The following is a 20500-nucleotide window of genomic DNA, read 5'->3' on the forward strand; positions in this document are numbered from 1 at the left end:
ACAGCCCTACTGTTACTCTCTGTCCTTTGCCTGACCATTGTTAGTATTGGCTCTGTGGTAGCACACTCCCCTCCAAGGTTGTGGGTTCACGCAATCATACAGCACAGAAGGCAGCCATTCGACCCATTGTGTCTCTTTGAACGAGCTATGCAATTAATCCCACTCCCCCCTGCTCTTTCCCCATAGCCCTGCAAATTTCTCCTTTTCAAGCATGTATCCAACTCCCTTTTGAAAGTTACTATTGAATCTGCTTCCACCACCCTTTCAGTGCGTTCCAGATCATAACTCACTGCGTAAAAGAAAATTCTCATTTCCCCCTGCAATTTTTGCCAATTATCTTAAATCTGTGTCCTGTGGTTACCGACCCTCCTGCCAGTGGAAACAGTTTCTCCCTATTTACTCTATCAAAACCTTTCATAATTTTGAACATTCCAGGACTCTTTTGCACTATTGCAGACGGAGGCACCGTCTTTTGGATGAGACATTAAACCAAGTATCACCGGCCTGTTCATGAAAAATTCTATGCACTATTCAGTCATTATCATTCATTCTATTTGCTGTTTATAGGGTCTTGCTGTGTGCAAATTGGCTTAGCTACAAAACAGTAACTGTGGAGTGCTTTGGGATATTCAGAGGATGTGAAAGGTGCTATATAAAATGCAAAGCTCTTTTCCTAACCACAGTCTTCAATTTTTTTTTACCAAATACATCTGCCACATTCTGATCACTGATCGAAATCATTCTACAACTTGGTAACTGCGTCCTCCGTCCCCACTGCTCCCCCCACTTCGTTGGTGTCTGCAAATCTAATGAAGCTGGTTTCTGCATCAGAATTATATATGTAAACAAGGCTTCGTGGTACCCACTCCACTTCTCCCCCGCCCCAGTCTGCCACTGCACCTCTCGCAGGTACGGTTTCCATTTCTTAGCCAGTCCCACATTGTGCCCTGGATTCCAGTAGGTTTTACTTTTATTAGTAGCTTCTCATGGGATACCCACGTCAAAAGGTTTTCAGGGAGTCCAAATAAACTGCACCGTAGGGCGTTCTACTGTCTAGTTTATTTGTAACATCCTCAAAGTGGTCTGTTCGGCAAACAAGGCCCTCACCTTAAGTTCATGCGGGTTAATCGATATTAAGCTGTTATTACAGCTCCAGCCAACTCCTTAGAAGGTGCTTCATTATTTTACCTGCGACTGAGGTCAGGCTAATGAAACATTTGTCCCTCTCTTTTTAAAAAAAAATATGCAGGTTCCATGTTTGCTTGCTGCAATCCTGCAGAGACTCTCGCTACCTAATGATTCTTCATGACTGTAGCGTGTTCCTCAAAAGTCCTGTGTCTCCTTCAGCACCTCAGCATATAGGTCAGGAGATTTATTAGTCTTCAGCCCCCTAAACCATCAATTGCCTTCTCGACACTATCAGAATCCTCAAGGATAGTTCCAAAAGTAAAACATTGTAGATGCTGGAAATCTGAACGAGGCAGGATCTGTGGAGAGGAAGGTGGGTTAACGTTTCAGGTCAGCGGTTCTGACGAATGGTCAGCCAAAACTCTGCTGCTCGTATCCTAACTCGCACCAAGTCCCGTTCACCCATCACCCCCTGTGCTCGCTGCCCCACATTGGCTCTCAGTTCAGCAATGCCTCGATTTCAAAATTCTCATCCTGGTTTTGAAATCCCTCCATGGCCTCTCCCCTCCCTATCTCTGTGAACTCCTCCAGCCCGACAACCCTCCGAGATCTCTGCGCTCCTCCAATTCTGGCCTCTTGTGCATCCGATTTCCCTCGTTCCACCATTGGCGGCTGTGTCTTCAGCTGCCTAGGCCCTAAGCTCTGGAATTCCCTCCTTAAACTTCTCCACCTTTCTACCTCTCTTTAAAACCCATGCTTTTGGTCATCTGTCCTAATATCTTATGTGGCTTGGTGTCAAATTTTGTTTGATAATTGCTCCTGTAAAGCATCTTGGGACATTTTACGACGTTAAAGGCGCTATATAAATGCAAGTTGTTATCAACTTGAATTGTCAACCCTACCTTCTCTCCACGGATGCTGCCCGACCTGCTGAGTGTTCCTCGAGGATAGCAGCAGTGCTACAAACAATGGAAAAGCAAACTGTCTGCTTCCCTAGTGAATACACTTAGAGAATAATCAGTAATTCTATTTTCCCTTCACCTTCCATTATTAATTACCACACCACTCGTAAGTTCTAACTTCCTCCCCAGCCACGATACTAAAAAATATTTTTTAATGTGCGTAACACCTTTTGTTATGCGCCTCTCCAGTGCCCTCTTGTAGTCCAACACCTTTTAAAGTGTGTTCTACTATTTCCTTTGCTCCTACTCCGCTCCTGAGAGAGCGCTGCACTGTCGGAGGTTCCGTCTTTCGGATAAGACGTTAAACAGAGGCCCTGTTGGCCCTCTCAGGTGAACATACGTTCGAAGAACTTTTCGAAGAAATGCAGGGAGGTTCTCCCCAGTGCCCTGGCTAATATTTATCCCTCAATCAACACCTAATCACAAATCATCAGCCACGGTCAAATATCTGGAGTGGGACTCGAACCCATAACTTTCTGACTCAGGCGAGAGTGGTGACCGCTGAGCCACGGCTGGCATCAAGAGCGCAGCTGACGGAGGGAGAAACGGAGCTTCTGCCGGCTGTACCTCAGTGAAGCAAAAGCAAAGCCAGGTCCAAGTTACTCCGATTCAGGTATTCCACTTATTGTGCAGCTTTCAAACTTCTGGTTAGAGCCAAGTTATTACATTAAAAGGAACTTTATTTTTTTTCTCAACATATTTACAGCAGGTTTAAGTAGGATTAGGTTGCTTTTGTAGAGGATTGAGGAGTCCCATCGCGCCAGCACTGTGCTGCTATGTGCAGCCTATGACCAGGGGTGGATGCAGCGCCTAGCAAAAGAAGCATTCAGAAGTATCTTATAGGCTTCCGTGTAAATCACACGACATGGAAAAGTCAATGCCCTGAAATTGCAGCCAGTGAACAGGAGGAATAAAAGCAAACCTCACTTCCTTTCCCCCCCCTCACCGACACCCAGCCACCAGGACATTTTAAAAAAAGTTACCTCGTTCTACTCCCTCCCCCCAAAATAGCCATTAAAAATGTAATTTTTTTTTTGTCAGAAGAGGCACTGGGTGAGTAATCAGACTCAGTAAATGACTGGTTTATACTTGATTAAAATACACTTTTAAACAGCTTAAATTTTGTGGGGAGAGAAAATAATTTACAAGCTTTATAAATAAAGAGCCTCTTGCAAGCAAACACAAGAGGGAATGGATTTTGGATTTTTTTTAATATAAAGGTCTGTCTATGGTCAAGAAAAAAAAAAGTTTAAGAATGAATCAAAATGGAAGAGCAAATCAAGTCAACTACAGGCGTAATATTCAAACAGTTGTTTCACCTCAATTAAACAAATAGCCGTGGACATGCTACAGGAATTCTGTCACTTGCAAATACCAATCTGCACGGCAGCTCCATTTCATAAATGTACGGGGGACTTTATATAACGAGCGGGAGTGCAACTGAGGCCACTGATCCCATAGAAAGAGCGCGCGCTGCACAGGGCGTCATGGGTTAAAGGTTGCAGTCAACAGCACGAATAAAAATCCAATGAAAGCTGGGACAAAAAGTGCCATAAGGTTTTTTTTTTCCCTTCTGTCTGCTCCTCCTCCTCCTGTACAGCATACTGTAATGTCACATTGCACACACCCGTCCCTCTTATCCCCCCCCTCCCCAAAACGCATTCCGGGCGACCATTCGGAAATTTACTCCGCTCCTGACCTCCACCACATAACAAAACAAGCCACAACTGCCAGATGTGACAAAGTCTGTGTTTTACAAGATGCCCGTCGTTTTCAAATGGCAGCAGCCCACTCTTCCAGGTCCCGCATGTCCTCATCGTCCTCTTCCTTCTTCTTGGCTGTTGAAAGTGAAAACAAACGACGAGGTGAAAAGGAAGCTGGTCCCATTTAACGTAGAGCTCCTCACATTCCCACTCCTCATCTGCCTGCAGGAGGCCTCCAACATGCCAAAAAAAGTAAGTACACAGGCAGAGAGGGGGGAAAAATAACCCCAATATACGCACTCAACCTTCTACCGTACAGCATCCAGTCTAGTGTAAATCATGCCCGGATAATTGGATGTCCAGTGCACACAGTCTATTCACCGTACAGCACAGAAACATCCCCTCAGGCCAGTTATTAAGTTGCTGTGACACCGGCCAATGTGTGAAAAATAAGATTTATCCGATCTGCATCGAAATTAAGAGATGACGGTTCACTGCAATAGATTTACTGACTTGAATACATGCAAATGCACTACCTGCCCCTCAGAGATCTTAAGAATTATGAAAAATAGTGTTGGGGTTGTGCAAAGGGGCAGAAAGGTTTTGGCAGGACTAAGATGCTGCAGAATAAAGGGGTTAACCCATTGCCAACTGGGCTTTTATAAAGGCTGCATATAGTGACAACACAAATCCTGGCCACAATGGAGATGATTGGGTAATTCCCCCGTCAATCGTGCCTGGAGACCGCACTGCTGTAAGTTCCTGGGATTGATTTAATGCACATGATGTGTGTTATGTAACTATCCTCAACTCTCTATTTCTCCAGCAAAATGTAAACAATTTTACAACACCAAGTTATAGTCCAGCAATTTTATTTTAAATTCACAAGCTTTCGGAGGCTACCTCCTTCCTCAGGAAGGAGGAAGTCTCCGAAAGCTTGTGAATTTAAAATAAAATTGCTGGACTATAACTTGGTGTTGTAAAATTGTTTACAATTGTCAACCCCAGTCCATCACCGGCATCTCCACATCATGTCCAGCAAAATGCAGTAAGTGGAGCATAATTACATAATACAAATTGATTATTTCTCCAGCAAAATGCAATCAATTTGTATTATGTAATTATGCTCCACTTACTGCATTTTGCTGGGAGAAATAATCCTGCTTTTATCGGGAGACTTTGCTGTAGTTTTGGTCACGAGTTCTGTTTGCTGTAGTTCGTAGAGACTCTGTTTAAATAGAGTCTGTTTGCTAATAATTCCTGCCATAGGTCCCGCCCCGCCTCCAACTCATTGGCTGGCACAGTGGTGTCAATACACACTGTGTTTATAAAATACAGTGCTACTGCACAGTGAGAGCACTCAGTCATCCACAATGCGGAATGGAAATCAGTGTGGACCAGCATCTTGTCACTCCCTCCTAGAATAGGGCCGAGATCATCTCCTTCTCCCCCATCCCCCAGAGTTTCTGGTGAAGGAGGAAGTGGGGAAAAGAAACACAAACTATGCATTTCTCCTAACTCTGGTTGGAAATGTTGATTTAATAAAATTGAACTTTTGCCATTTTTTTTTTGTCAGTATTAATCTCATCAAACAGCTGTGGTTTATCCTGGGATATCTCCTACCTGGCCTGGCTGGGAGCGACGTGGAAGGGACGCTGGGAAGTGGCACAGTCTCTGCTCCTCCAATCTCCAGCAGGTTTTTGTCGAGCTCTTCTTGCTCCAGCTCTTCCAACTCGGCCATTAGCTCATCCTACAGAAAGGCATTACCAGCAGATTAATCTCCTCATAAAGCTGAAGATACACAAAAAACCAAGAAGTTTATAGAAGGACCATCACGCCAAGCTCAGAAGCAGCTTAGTTTTCTACACGGCATTCTCCGCACTCAGATTAGGTTGGACATTGGGGTGCGGGTGGGAGGGAGGGGAAATCCTCCTGTTCATTTTTCCATCAGCATAAAAAGGAATCCTTCTGAACCCCCAGGTCTCAACAGCTTCAGGAATAGTGTGCACGCACCCCTCACAATCATACCATGGCCGGGGGGGGGGGGGGGGGGGGGGGGCTGTTTAATGAAACTCAGCAGGAATTACACCTAGTTACTTCTCTGACGATTTCCCTTAAGTCACTATTTAATACAAAACTTGGCATCGCTCTCACTGCATTTCCAGAACGAAATCAGTTGGTATCAATATTGACGACTGAATTGAATGGATGGGTACAGAGGCAAGTTGGTGCAACTACTTCTTGAAACATTCCACTAAAGGAGACGGAAACTGGGAGAAAGGGCACTGAGCAGAATCTTGCTGGATAAAATAATGACGCACGCCGTTATTAATGTGAAAATCGGCCAGCAAGTTCAGAGGATTAAGAGGTACGGCCTGAGTTGCAAATTGGGGGGAGGGGGAGCGAAGAGGGAGAAGAAAATATTATGGCCTGATTTTTATTTTAATTTTTCACAATTTACGCCGCTCCACCATTTGCTTCGCACAAATGGCATCTCGCTCTCAACCTCCCCGTTATTTTTTAAGAACTTGCTGTATTTGCACATTAACTGCCCATTAAACTTGGCGCAGAAAGTTAAGTCTGGTGATTAACAGCGCAAGTACCTTTTTAACAATGTGATAATTGTTAATGCAATGTCAATCAATCTCTCCGGCCCAGAAATTGAACAATTTAAACTGTAGAGTCTCATTCCTGCATGTACTAAACTGTTCTTAGAGAGTTTAAAAATGTCAAATTTAACATTTTAAAACTTTTTTCTTACTTTTCCTTTCTGTCTCTTTTCTCTCTCACTCTCTCTCAATCCAACTTTTCTTTCCCTCTTTATTTCTCTTTTCTGTACCCAATTTGACTCTAATTCACCCTCCTCTCAGTCCTTCCTCTGTTCCTTTCTCAGTCCTTTGGTTAATGAGATCCACTGTTGGTCCTGTCGGTACTGTGATCCCAGATGCCCCTTTGTCCTCACCACACTGTTATCAGTTTGTGCTTCCAGCGAGTTACGGCGCAAAAAAAGGTTTGAGCTGAAGGGTGCAGAAAAACGTCCAACTAATGCGACTCGTCACGAGAAGCCCCGCTCCTGCAAAATCCGGCCCAAAGTTTGATTTCCTTCAGCTCGTCCCAGGGAACAGAAACTCGACAAGAGCCACTCCAGAAGCTACTGTACCCCACAGAAAACTTACCATCACCCCTTCACAACAGCCCCCTTCGCAAGCGCTTATAAAACCGAGAGATAGTCTATAGGATCAAACTGATCTCTTGACTGTTGTTTGAATGGGTACGTGGGACCCGTAACCCCTTTGTTGCTGCTTCAGGACCTACAATCGCTTCAGTGTTTGAAGCGACGCTTACCTCGTCGAAATCTTCGCCAAACCCTACTGGTTTGGAAATTGCGTCAGAGATTTCCTGTGCCAATTCCTGTTGTTCTGTGATGTCTTGCATTAGTTCATCTACTTTGTCAATGTCCCTTAGAAGTAAAAAAAAGGAACAAGATATCGTGAACTCACTGCAACATTACCACATTATATAGCACAATCCGATGTTTATTCTAGCCTGGGTAACTTCAGGAGTACTGGTTCTGCCAGTTAATTAGCATGTTTTGGGCCCAGCAGGCATCACTCCACGATCGGTGTTTAGAAGCAAATGACCGCCCAACCGAGACACAAGTTAAAGGGGCAGCACGGGGTTTAAAAGTTATTTACAAAGGGGACTTTCAAGTTTTGGGAGTATTGAATCTTCGGTGAACTACGGGGCTGATCTGCTCTTCGGTGGGTAAATGCAGTATGGTACTAAACCACACAGAGCAGGAGAGTCCAGGCTCTGGGCTCGGTCTGTTCTTAGTTAGCTGATCTCGGGCAGGGTGACACTAGAGGTCAATTGCAGCTCCTCTCCCTGCCACCTTATGCTTCAATGATAAACTGGTTTAGTACCACACTGGGCTGTGCAATCTGATTAGTCAGAAAGACTTGCATTTATATGGCGCCTTTCAAAAAAACCAACAGGACTTGAGGAACCTGTACCCCAATGGCAATGATCCACTGATGCGATTCACCTCAATGAGGAGGAAGAGCTGATTTTATTACTGTTTCTCTTGGTGAAGCAAATTGTCCTGACACAGGAAGGACCTAGATAAGCCTAATCTGCAGCAGTGGTGCAATGGAATGTTGCAAACCGCTCAAATAGAAAGCACAGCAATAATACTAAACACAAGGAGAATACAGGAAGGCAAACAGCATCTGATCAGAACATTTCTGGTCTCCAGATTATAAAAAGGATATGGAGGCACTGGAGAAGGTGTAAAAAAGATTTACAAGGATGGTACCAGAATTGAGGTCATACCTATCAGGAAAGATTGAACAGGCTGGGGCTCTTTTATCTAGAAAAGAGAAGGCTGAGGGGTGACCTGATAGAGGTCTTGAAAATTATGAAGGGGTTTGATAAGGTAGACGTAGAGAAGATGTTTGCACTTGTGGAAGGAGGAGTCTAAAACCAAGGGCCATAAATGTAAGATAATCACTAATTATTCCAATAAAGAATTCAGGCAAAACTTTTTTACCTAAAGAATAGGTAGAATGTGGAATTTGCTATCACATGGACTAGTTGAGGCAAATAACATAGCTGCATTTAAGGAGAAGCTAGATAAGTACATGAGGGAGAAAGGAATAGAAGAATATGCTGATAGGGAGAGATGAAGTAGGGAGGGAGGAGGCTCGTGTACAGCATAAACACCAGCATAGACTAGTTGGGCTGAATGGCCTGTTTCTGTGCTGTAAATTCTATGTAATTCTATGGGATGATGCAGGCAGCGGTGCAAATGGAAACCCTGATAGGAAAGTCTTTTCCCCTCTTTTTGCATCAATTTCCCTCCCCCCGACAAGTTCTTAACTCCTTGCTGAAGTACAGCTCTACAGGTGCTGATCACCTTCAGTGACTCGCCCAAGTGACTGTGATTCATGTCTGAGTTTAGAGGGCATGTATTCCAAGATCTTCTGGTCTGTAAGTTCAATTTCATATTGGGCAGTACATCCCTCAAACGAGCCAGAGGAGCTCAACTGTCAGCCTTCCAGAGCAATGAAACTTTCAGGTGGCCACCCTGAGAGTTATATCTACTTAAGTGAAAGCCCATTACAGGAACATCAAAGTCTTCAGCAAGATACTTGCAGAAATATACACGTGTTACCATGGCCTTGTGCCCAACAGGTAACGCCCTGCAGTCTGTACAAAACCAGGTACAGGAGATAAAATAAAACCCCACCCCATTCCCATAAACAGCAAGTCAGTGTGTGAAGTGGGCCGTCATAGCTTTAAATTAACTGTGATATGATCAGTTTGGAAAAAAAAAGCTTTATTAACGTGTTATGTAAAACTTTGAATCGGTTAGTCACATGACTGAGTGCCATTAGTCAAGAGATGAAAATAAACTATGCAGAAGGAGTGCAAATTGAATCTAGTGGCAGAAAGCTTGCTCTGCACCTCTGTATCCGTTATTGTAAATAGTAAGGGGAGAGGAATTCCACCAAAGAGGCAACTATTCCACTGGTAGATAGGAAACTTGACCAATGGCAGCATTGCAGTGTTTGGGTGAGAATATCAGGCTGACGAGTTGACCAACCCATTGTTGACCCACCTGTGGCATTGCTCACAAAGAAATAGGGTGAAATCTGATTAAGAATGGGTTAAACCTCAAAACAGCTATTCCAATAGTCAAATCTAGCCATCTGACAACAGTGTCCAGAAAAAAAAAACACTTAGGAGGATGTTACTTGGGCTCCAAGGGTTAAATTATGAGGAGAGATTCCATAAACTAGGCTTGTACTCCCTGGACTACAGAAGGATAAGGGGTGATCTGATTGAGGTTTTTAGGATTTTGAAAGGAATTGATAGGGTAGATAGGGAGAAACTTTTTCTGCTGGTGGGGGAGTCTAGGACAAGGGGACATAACCTTAAAATCAGAGCCAGGCCATGCAGGAGAGAAATTAGGAAATACTTCTTCACACAAAGGGTGGTAGAAGTGTGGAACTCTCTCCCACAAAAGGCAGCAGATGCTAAGCTCAATTAATAATTTAAAATCTGAAATCGATAGACTTTTGCCAGCCAAGGGTATTAAGGGATATGGAGCCAAGGCAGGTGGATGGAGTTAGGATACAGATCAGCCATGATCTCACTGAATGGCGAAACAAGCTCGAGGGGCTGAATGGCCTCCTCCTGTTCCAAAGAGGGTTTCTTTGAAAAGACCAACAACTGAAAGCTCCGGAAGATGGGCAGGTTCTGTTTCAGGAAAAAAGCCTCCATTTAAAAAGAGAAATAAAAATGAAACCAGCTTGAACCTGCAGTGGAAAAGCAATCCACCGAATTATAGCGCAGTTCAGGAGCAAAAATGAAGTGAAAAAAAAGAGAAATAATGGGAAACGCCTGACAGTCATTAGGTGAATGAAAATGAGGTGAAAAAAATTAAAATTGGATCAAAATGGACTGACAACCTGATATCTACCACAATTGCACTGTGATATTTATCTCTTGTCATCCTGTAGCACTTCTGTGTCAGACTGCCAAAATCAGGAGCAATCTAACAATTCGATTTAGGTGCCCAGACTCATTTTACACAGAAACTTTATAACCAGCAGACAGGAGACTTTCATTCCATCAGTTTGGGCTGGAGTTAAACCTAAGTCATAGAGGCAAATGGTTATGGCCACAGAATTAAAGAATGACACAGCACAGAAGGAGGCCATTCAGCCCATTGTGCCTGTGCCATCTCTTTGAAGGAGCTATCCAACTAGTCCCACTCCTTCTGCCACTGGAAACAGTTTCTCTTTATTTATTCTACCACAACCCTTCCATGATTTTGAAAGCTTCTATTAAATTTCCCCATAACCTTCTCTGCTCTAAGAGAGGAAACGTAAGAGGTGAGATCGAACCCAGCACACCATTAAGGACCTGGACTTCTAACTTCAAATAATCGGAAGCAAGAAGTCCAGCTGTCACACTGGATCATCAGAGTCTAAAAAGGAGATTTTGACGGGGCCAAGTTACGTGGTGGGAGCGGGAAGAGGAGCAGAAACTACACCTTTGACTTTATCGCGTATTCCTACGGCTATAATACAGGTAAGATAGCAAAAATGTTGATCCGCTTACATGTTCTCATGAGCAGCTTTCATGGCCTTAGCAGCAAAGCCCATGTTCTTGAGGACCTCGGTGTTAGTGTTTGCATTTTCCAGCGCTTCTCTCTGGAATTCAATGGTGGACAGCGTGCCATCGATCTGTGCCAGCTGCTTTTCGTACCTCTTCTTGCGCTTTAGAGCTTGCAACGCAGCTATACCACGGAGGAAAGACAAATGAGTAACTTCGACTTAGAGCAGCGTCATCCATTTCCCCCGATTCAACAGAGTAAAACTGACTAACTCGGGAAAACTATTAGGACTGCAACTTGGCTGGAGACCAAAATACCAGAAATTATAGTTAGAGCTCCAGTAGTTCAGTCTTTATTTTGCAGTAATATTCAAGGTTTAATTCAGACTTTATGGGGGTGGAAAAAAACTCTAGTCAGTGGGGGGGGGTGTGCGTGGAAGAATTATGCAGATAAAAAAAAAACTGCTTTCAGTATTCATCCTCAATATATTGTTTTGTCTGTTTGAATGTGTGGAAGGTGAAAGTTTTAGACTAGGACTCCTTAACAACTAGAAAGCAGGGCAAGGGCAGAGAATAAGGGCTTTTGAGAAGCCAGAAGCATCATATGTAGTGCTAATTCAGGTAAAATAAATGGGGAAAATACATATATATTTATTAAACCCAAGGACAATGAAATATCAAGTATAAAAGGTTGAAAAATAGCAAAGGAAATCACACGATGGGGAAAAAAATGGGGAATTAAAACAATGTGTGTAACTGTAATTTGAGTGAATTAGTTTCAGATTATTAGGGATCAGGTTTTTCCAAAGGAGTTGAATTTAATTTGATGATCAAAACAAGAGCAATTTAAACAGAAACTCCAGGGCTCGGTGTCATGTTTAGTGAGCAATTATTGCCCTTCTTTGCTTGTGCTGCCATTAAAGGCAGTGTTCACCCGTGGCCGCCCTCACAGAAACTCTCTCTTGACCGGTCTCATCCTCTCCAGAGGTAGCAGCACCATCTCCTTTAAGCACACTGCCCGGCAAAGGGGGGCTCCAGCAGCTCACCGGTAGGCGGTACAAGTAGAACCAACAAATCCCCCACCCATCACTCTTTGAACTATTTCAGGATTATGAAATCGTTCAGATATGCACACTTCCCCGTTAATGTCATGCTTTAGAAGGTGGTTTGTAGTGGAGAAAGAGAGATCAGGGTTTCTCCTGTAAAAAGCTGATTTGGCTGCAGGTGGGAGAGGTGATGGTGTGTCAGATCTGGCAGTGGGAAGCCAGGCCGGACGTGCTCTTGTCCCTGGGACCCCTCTGATTTGAGAAGGTGAAGGTGGGTGTTGTGTTAGGCCAGCAGCAGGGGTGGAAGAATGTGAGGGTTCTGGATAAGAACATAGAAACGAGAGGCAGGGGAGCGGTTACTTTCACAGCCTTGAGCACTAGGAAACTATTATTCCTAAAGGTAATTGTAATGCTATACTCAATACTGCATTTGATTGACTCAGTCTTTCTGCAATATTACAATGTGGAGCCTTAACATGCACACTTAACTAACTGAATCCTCTAAAGTCTAGCTGTGGAGCTGCTATCCTACTGCCACAACAGGGCGATTTGCAGTAAACAGCATGGCTTGTGAATACTAAAGTCAAAATTGCTATGGCAACGCACCCGGAGATGCTTTATCTGTGCCTGAAGATGTGGATCGCTAAACGAGCCCTTGATGTAAACACCAATAAATTACCAGGCCCGCAGCAATCTAGACTTGTTGCTCAAAGCACGGGGGGGAAATTCCACCCAACAGCTGCTTTGTGCTATTCCATATTCCAGCTTCAACCAAACCAATGAACAAAACAAATCCCTAGATTGGGTCTGAACAGCCATTACTTCCCTCTCCAGTCTTGTTCATCGCCTGTTTTATACAACCTTCCGAGGCCTCTTGTAGCATTTTTCTACCTCCATTAAGCTCATTTAATCAAACGGGGTGAATTTAAAATACTCTTGAGGACTGCAATCCCTTTGGTTAAAAAGAAGTTAATTTTTGGAGTGGAGGGAAGTTAACTTCGGTTAGTTTAAAAACGGTTCTGCTTAATAGCGGCAAGTAATTTTCACACCCATTTTCTCTGCACTTCCATTTTATAAAGTCAGTACGCTCTATGTGAAAGTTACAACAACAACTTGCATTTATGCAGCACCTTTAACGTCCCAAGGTGCTTCACAGGAGCATAATCAAATAAAATTTGACAAAGAGCTGCATGAGGGGATATTAGTACAGGAAGAGGTAGGTTTTAAGGAGTGTCTTAAAGGAGGAGAGGCAAAGAGGTTTACGGAGGGAATTCCAGAGCTTAGGGCCTGGGCAGCTGAAGGCACGGCCGCCAATGGTGGAGCGATTAAAATAGTTACTGGTGCAATTCATTCACTTGGCGTAGAGGGAACACAATAGGCAATCATATACAGTATCACATCAACTGCGATATTAAATCGGGCAAAGCTATCTCATATGTATTTTCCACCCAAAATGCCTCAGTCAGGTTTCTAAACTTCCCTTCATTAGAGGAAGTAGTTGAAAATATTTTGCAACATATTGACAGCGTTTGTTGGCATTGAAAGCTCTTCACCTTAGTATAATATCAGTCTTTAATAGTCCACTCATATTGGAAGAGGCTAAACAAAATAGCAACTTAATCCCGACACACCCTTTACCACGCGTCCCACCTCTCTGTCGAGACCCTCATTGTTAACCACTCTCCAAAGTCAAAGTGACTTCTTCATCGAAACCTCTTTCCTATTTTCCTAACTCACTCTTTACAATGAGCAGCAATCATCCTCAGTGATTTCTACTAACACCTAAATTCCCCTGATCACTCCACTCTCCTCACCCCACTCCAGCCTGTACAGCAACTCTCCCACCAAGACCACCACCAGCCAGCCGCTTGACTTTGCACTATGCATGGTCTTGCCGCCTCTGGTTGACAAAGCAGTTCCCAACCTATTGCTCATTTCGGTCACTATCCGTATTCCACATATTTACCTCCCCAAGCCCTCCACGATTGCTCTCTGCCCAAAAAACAACGACCTACCCCAAAAGGCCTTCATCAGTCATGATCTTCCTGCCTCTGTCAACTTCAACAACTCCCATGCTTCTGCTTTCATAGAATCATAGAATGGTTATAGCACGGAAGGAGGCTATTTGGCCCATCGAGTCCGTGCCGGCTCTTTGTAAGAGCAATGCAGTTAGTCCCATTCCCCCGGTCTTTCCCCATAGCCCTGCAAATTTTCTGAGTACTTATCCAGAATCCTCATATCCACCCCTGCTGCTGCCCTAACACAACACCCACCTTCACCATCTCAAGTCAGATGGGTTCCAGGATCAAGAGCACATCCGGCCTAGCTTCCCACTGTTAGATCTGAAAAACTATCACCACTCCCACCTGCAGCCAAATCATGCTATTGTGGGAAAAAATCTTGAACTCCTTTTCTACACTACAAACCACCTTCTTTAGGAAGGAGGTCAAGGCCTCGGAGAGGGTGCAGAGGAGATTTACTGGAATGGTACCTAGGATGAGGGACTGCAGTTACATGGAGAGACTGGAGAAGCTGGGGTTGTTATCCTTAGAACATAGAAGGTTAAGGGGAGATGTGATAGAGATGTTCAAAATATGAAGGGTATTGATAGAGAAAATAAGGAGAAACTGTATCTACTGTCAGGCGAGTCGGTGACCAGAGGACACAGATTTAAGGTAATTGGCAAAAGAACCAGGGGGGAGAGGAGGAGAATTTTTTAAAAACACATTAAGTGGTTATGATCTGGAATGCGCTGCTTGAAAGGATGATGGAAGCAGATTCAATAGTAACTTTCAAAAGGGAGTTGGATAAATACTTGAAGGGGATTCTAATATTTTCTAATAGCCAGAGAATCTCATCTTTTGCAGAGCTCACAGAAGCCAGAAACCGTTTTGAAGGCTGCAAAGCTAATCCAGTACTAAAACGGATTATTGGCATTGTCGAATACACAAATAGCAGAACTCGGAACAGAAAAGTAGCTGTCAGAACCGCAGTCCTTGTGCAGCCACTTCAGTTTTTATAGTCCTGGTTCAAAGAGAGCACAGGAGACAAGCTGCAAGAAAGGTTAACCTCTGTGGAAAGGGACTCCTTCCCCAGATCTATAAACACAACTCAGGCTTCATATTATCATTTACCGGAATCCATTTAAACTTTATAGTTCCTGCCCCCCGCTCCCCCCCCCAACCCAACTGAGACTAAGGGAAAAGTAATCATTTAATGAGTTTTGACACGGGGCTCTCCCCAGTGGTATAGGTAGGAGGATGAACGAGTATGTTCAGTGCCTGCAGGGCATTATGATCATTCCTGTGCATTTGAAATTAAAGGCTGCTGGAGTAGGGTTGTTTACATTTCACTGAAGTGTCTTTAATAAAAGGGCATTTTAAAGTAATGATATTCAAAAGCATTCTGCCTCCCAACAATAATTTGCATTTATATAGCGCCTTTAATGTAGTAAAACATTCCAAGGCACTTCACAGGAGCGATTATCAAATAAAATTTCACACCGAGCCACATAAGGAGGTATTGGGACAGGCGAGGTCAGTAGGTTTTGAGGAGGAGAGAGAGAGGTGGAGAGGTTTAGGGAGAGAATTCCAGAGCTTAGGGCCTTGGCAGCTGAAGGCACGGCCGCCAATGGTGGAGAGATGAAAATAGGAGACGCGCAGAGATCTCGAAGGGTTGTAGGGCTGGAGGTGGTTACAGAGATAGGGAGGGATTTGAAAACAAGGATGAGAATGTTAAAATCGAGGTGTTGCCAGACTGGCAGCCATTGTAGGTCAACGAGTACGGGGGTGATGGGTCAACGGGACTTTGTGTGAGTTATCTTGTCTATGGCTCTCTGGTTTAACACATTGCAACATAATGTGAATACAGTTCTATGACATTGATTCCCTTAATGACCACCTCTTGATTTCCATTTTGGCACCAAGATGAAGGGAAATGACTCTGAATCCCAACTTCCATCTCTCCAGCCGGCATTCACAGCCTGTCTGACTATGGGATATTGGCAGATCCGAGATTCAGGGTTGCCTCCTCTCTTGCTGTCCAGTTAGAGAATGTTACTGGGAGGCATCCACTGAACTGATGAAAGGGCTCTATTACAAACAGGAGACTTGGTTATAATAGAACTCTTCAGCTTTGTAGTTTGCCCCCTCCCTTTGCACACACATTTGGCTCATGTGCATGGTTCACCTGATCTCCAGTCAGCAACTGCCCATGATGCCAAGATCAAAATCAAGATGTCATTATTAAGGGAATTAATAGCACAGAACTGTACCTAACACATTGATAAGTAGCCCTCCGGGAAGGCACTTCTTGGGACTGTGGCCAGCAAAACAAAAAAAAGTGAGCAATGCTGATTTCAAGGAATCTCTCTGACTTCTCCCCGCTCAAAAAGCAGACAGCCCATAGTAAACATTGTCAGACCTCTATTTAATGAGCACAACAACCTGCCAAAACATCAATAACTTTTGCATCAATTGATGTCAAGACTGCACCCCATTTTTAATCATAAACACGGTTACTTTTAAGGTCTGTGCCTATGAATGTCAATTTAGTAATTATGGAGATTTTTCATTAACAGCTCTCTATAGCTTATCTACAAGGCTGCATTTTTGGAGCTAAATGTTTCCTGCATAATTAATGATGATTACTGAAGATGGCCAATTCTACAATGCAACGATTATCACTTCACAGTTTGAAAAGGGCCATTTATCAAGTTTATACATTTGCATTAAATTACTGAATTGTAAAACATAGAGCACTCAAAACTCTCCAGTTTGGAACCCTTCAGGCAGTTGAACCATCTTGTATGGCAAATCACTTGCAGCCAACCATGACTGGCTGTACAGTATGGTTTATGGGATATTGGCCAAGTCCTTGATTTTAATTGCTCCACCATTGGCAGCCGTGCCTTCAGCTGCCTAAAGCTTAAGCTCTGGAATTCCCTTCCTAAACCTCTCCGCCTCTCTCTCCTCCTTTAAGTCTCTCCTTAAAACCTACCTCTTTGACCAAGCCTTGTCCTAATATCTCTTCTTGTGGCTCGGTGTCAAATTTTTATCCGATAATGCTCATGAAGCACCTCGAGACAGTTTTACTATGTTAAAGACGCTATATAAATCCAAGTTGTGGTGTTGAGAGTATCATTGCTACACTACTGACTTAGTCTCAGGTTTAGGCAACTCCACCCTGACTCTTCCAGTCTGAACCCTGACTACTCTTGTGGATTAACAAGCATCCCCCACTTCACAGCATCCGTTTTACCTGTCCAGTTCCTTACATAGCACTCCATTGGGATTCACACTTCTGCTCACTCCATCTTCCATCTAAAAATCTTCCCAGAATGGAAAGCAATAGATTCAAGACTATTTCTCCCTTCCCTCACCTCACTGCACCACATACATCTACAGTTAGAAAACCTGCCTCCTGGTCTCCAACAATACTGCTCTAAACCAGCCAAGAGGCAGGAGAGAATCCCAAGGATGACATGCCCTCAGATTTTCCTTACATAGAAACATAGAAAATTTACCGCACAGAAGGATTTTGTTAGTAAAGGATGAAATCAGAGCAATAGTGAGAAAGGATATTGGCTCAGAAAATCAAGATGTAGAATCAGTCTGGATGGAGTTAAGAAGCACCAAGGGGCAGAAAACACTGGTGGGAGTTGACTATGGGCCTCCAAACAGTAGTGGTAATGTGGGGACTGCACCAAACAGGAAATTAGAGATGCATGTAACAAAGGTAAGCATGGGTGACTTTAATCTACATATAGACCGGCCAAACCAAATTAGCGATAATACGGTGGAGAATGAATTCCTGGAGTGTGTACAAGATGGTTTTTTTGGCCAGTACATTGAGGATCCAACCAGGGAACAGGCTATCCTAGATTGGGTATTGTGCAATGAGAAGGGGTTAATTAATAATCTTGTTGTGCAGGGTCCTTTAGGGAACAGTGACCATAACATGATAGAATTCTTCATTAAGATGGAAAGTGAAGTAGTGCAATCCGAAACTAGGGTCCTAAATCTAAAAAAAAGGAAACTACGGAGTGAGTTGGCTATGATAGATTGGGAAGCTTCATTAAAAGGCATGACAGTGGATAGGCAATGGCTATCAGTTAAGGAACAAATGCATGAATTGCAACAATTATACATTCTTTTCTGGCACAAAAACACAAAAGGAAATGCGGCCCAACCATGGCTAACAAAAGAAATTAGGGATAGTATTAGATCCAAAGAGGAGTCATATAAAGTTGCCAGAAAAAGTAGCAAGCCTGAGGATTGAAAACAGTTTAGAATTCAGCAAAAAAGGACCAAGAGATTGATTAAGAGGGGAAAAATAGAGTAAGAGTGTAAACTTGCAAGGAACTTAAAAGTGGACTGTAAAAGCTTCAACAAGTATGTAAAAAGAAAAAGATTAGTGAAGACAAATGTAGGTACCTTAGAGTCAGAAATGGGAGAATTTATAATGGGGAACAGGGAAATGGCAGAGCAATTAAACAAATACTTTGGTTCTGTCTTCACGGAAGAGGACACAAATAACTTCCCAGAAACGCTCGGGAACCAAGGGACTAGAGAGAAGGAGGAATTAAAGGAAATTAGTATTAGTAAAAAAATAGCGCTGGAGAAATTAATGGGATTGAAAGCCGATAAATCCCCAGGACCTGATAATCTGCATCCCAGAGTACTAAAAGAGGTAGCCATGGAAATAGTGGATGCGTTAATTGTCATCTTCCAAAATTCTATAGATTATGGAACAGTTCCTGCAGATTGGAGGGTGGCAAATGTAACCCCACTATTTATCAAAGGAGGGAGAGAGAAAACAGGGAACTACAGACCGGTTAGCCTAACATCAGTAGTAGGGAAAATGCTAAAGTCTATTATAAAGGATGTGATAACAGGACACTTAGAAAATATCAACGGGTTTAGATAAGTCAACATGGATTTAAGAAAGGGAAATCATGTTTGACAAACCTACTGGAGTTTTTTTTTGAGGATGTAACAGGTAGAATAGATAAAGGAGAACCAGTGGATGTGGTTTATTTAGATTTTCAGTAGGCCTTTGATAAAGTCCCACATAAGAGGTTAGTATGCAAAATTAAAGCACATGGGATTGGGGGTAATATACTGGCATGGATTGAAAATTGGTTAACAGGCAGGAAACAGTAGGAATAAATGGGTCTTTTTCGGGGTGGCAGGCAGTGACTAGTGGGGTACCGCAGGGATCAATGCTTGGGCTCCAGCTAGTCACAATATATATCAATGATTTGGATGAGGGAACCAAGTTTGCTGACGACACAAAACTAGGTGGGATCATGAGTTGTGAGGAGGATGCAATGAGGCTTCAAGGCGATTTAGACAAGTTGAGCGAGTGGGCAAATACATGGCAGGTGCAGTATAATGTGGATAAATGTGAAGTTATCCACAATGTTTCCCCTGGACCCCCCCCCACCCCAGCCAGGGGAAACATCCCAACTGCATCCAGTCTGTCTAGCCTTGTCAGAATTTTATATGTTTCAATGAGATCCCCTCTTATTCTTCTAAATTCGAGTAAATACAGGTCAAGTCAACCCAATCTCTCTTCATACAACAGTCCTGCCATCCCAGGAATCAGTCTGGTGAACCTTCGCTGCACTCCCTCTACAGCAAGTATATCCTTTCTTAGGTAAGGAGACCAAAACTGCACAATACTCCAGGTGTGGTCTCACCAAGGCCCTGTATAACTGCAATAAACTGTATAACTTCGGAAGGAAAAACAGAAAGGCAGAGTATTATTTAAATGGTGATAGATTGGGGAACGTTGATGTACAAAGGGACCTGGGTGTCCTTGTACACCAGTCACTGAAAGCAAACGTGCAGGTGCAGCAAGCAGTTAGGAAGGCAAATGATATGTTGGCCTTCATTGCAAGAGGATTTGGGTACAGGAGCAAGGATGTCTTACTGCAGTTATACAGGGCCTTGGTGAGACCACACCTGGAGTATTGTGTGCAGTTTTGGTCTCCATACCTAAGAAAGGATATACTTGCCATAGAGGGAGTGCAGCGAAGGTTCACCAGACTGATTCCTGGGATGGCAGGACTGTCGTACGAGGAGAGATTGGGTCGACTCCGCCTGTATTCACTCGAGTTCAGAAGAATTGGAGGGGATCTCATTGAAACAAATAAAATTTTGACAGGGCTAGACAGGCTGGATGCTGGGAGGATGTTTCCCCTGGCTGGGGGGGGTCCAGAACGAGGGGTCACAGTCTCAGGATACGGGGTAGGACATTTAGGACTGAGGTGAGGAGAAATTTCTTCACTCAGAGGGTGGTGAACCTGAGGAATTCTCTACCACAGAAGGCTGTGGAGGCTAAGTCACTGAATATATTTAAGAAGGAGCTGGATAGATTTCTAGACACAAAAGGCCTCAAGGGATATGGGGAGAGAGCGGGAATATGGTATTGAGATAGAGGATCAGCCATGATCATATTGAATGGAGGAGCAAGCTCGAAGGGCTGAATGGCCTACTCCTGCTCCTATTTTCTATGAGGCCATTCGGCCCATCAT

At 43.6% G+C, this 20500-nt stretch overlaps 1 protein-coding gene across 1 annotated transcript in view; it reads right to left on the reverse strand.

Moving 5' to 3' along the window:
* Positions 1-2749: 2749 nt before the first annotated feature.
* chmp4ba (charged multivesicular body protein 4Ba) overlaps positions 2750-20500 on the reverse strand; it is a 33619-nt gene continuing 15868 nt past the window's right edge. Inside the window, exons 2-5 of the mRNA XM_068000220.1 lie at positions 10922-11099; positions 7139-7253; positions 5417-5543; positions 2750-3928 (exon numbers count right to left, since the gene is read on the reverse strand). Coding sequence (XP_067856321.1) covers positions 3864-3928; positions 5417-5543; positions 7139-7253; positions 10922-11099 — 485 coding nt within the window. The 3' untranslated portion in view covers positions 2750-3863. The remainder of the gene's footprint in view (positions 3929-5416; positions 5544-7138; positions 7254-10921; positions 11100-20500) is intronic.

The sequence above is a fragment of the Heptranchias perlo genome, chromosome 19 (assembly GCF_035084215.1).
Source record: "Heptranchias perlo isolate sHepPer1 chromosome 19, sHepPer1.hap1, whole genome shotgun sequence".
Classification (NCBI taxonomy): Eukaryota; Metazoa; Chordata; class Chondrichthyes; order Hexanchiformes; family Hexanchidae; genus Heptranchias; species Heptranchias perlo.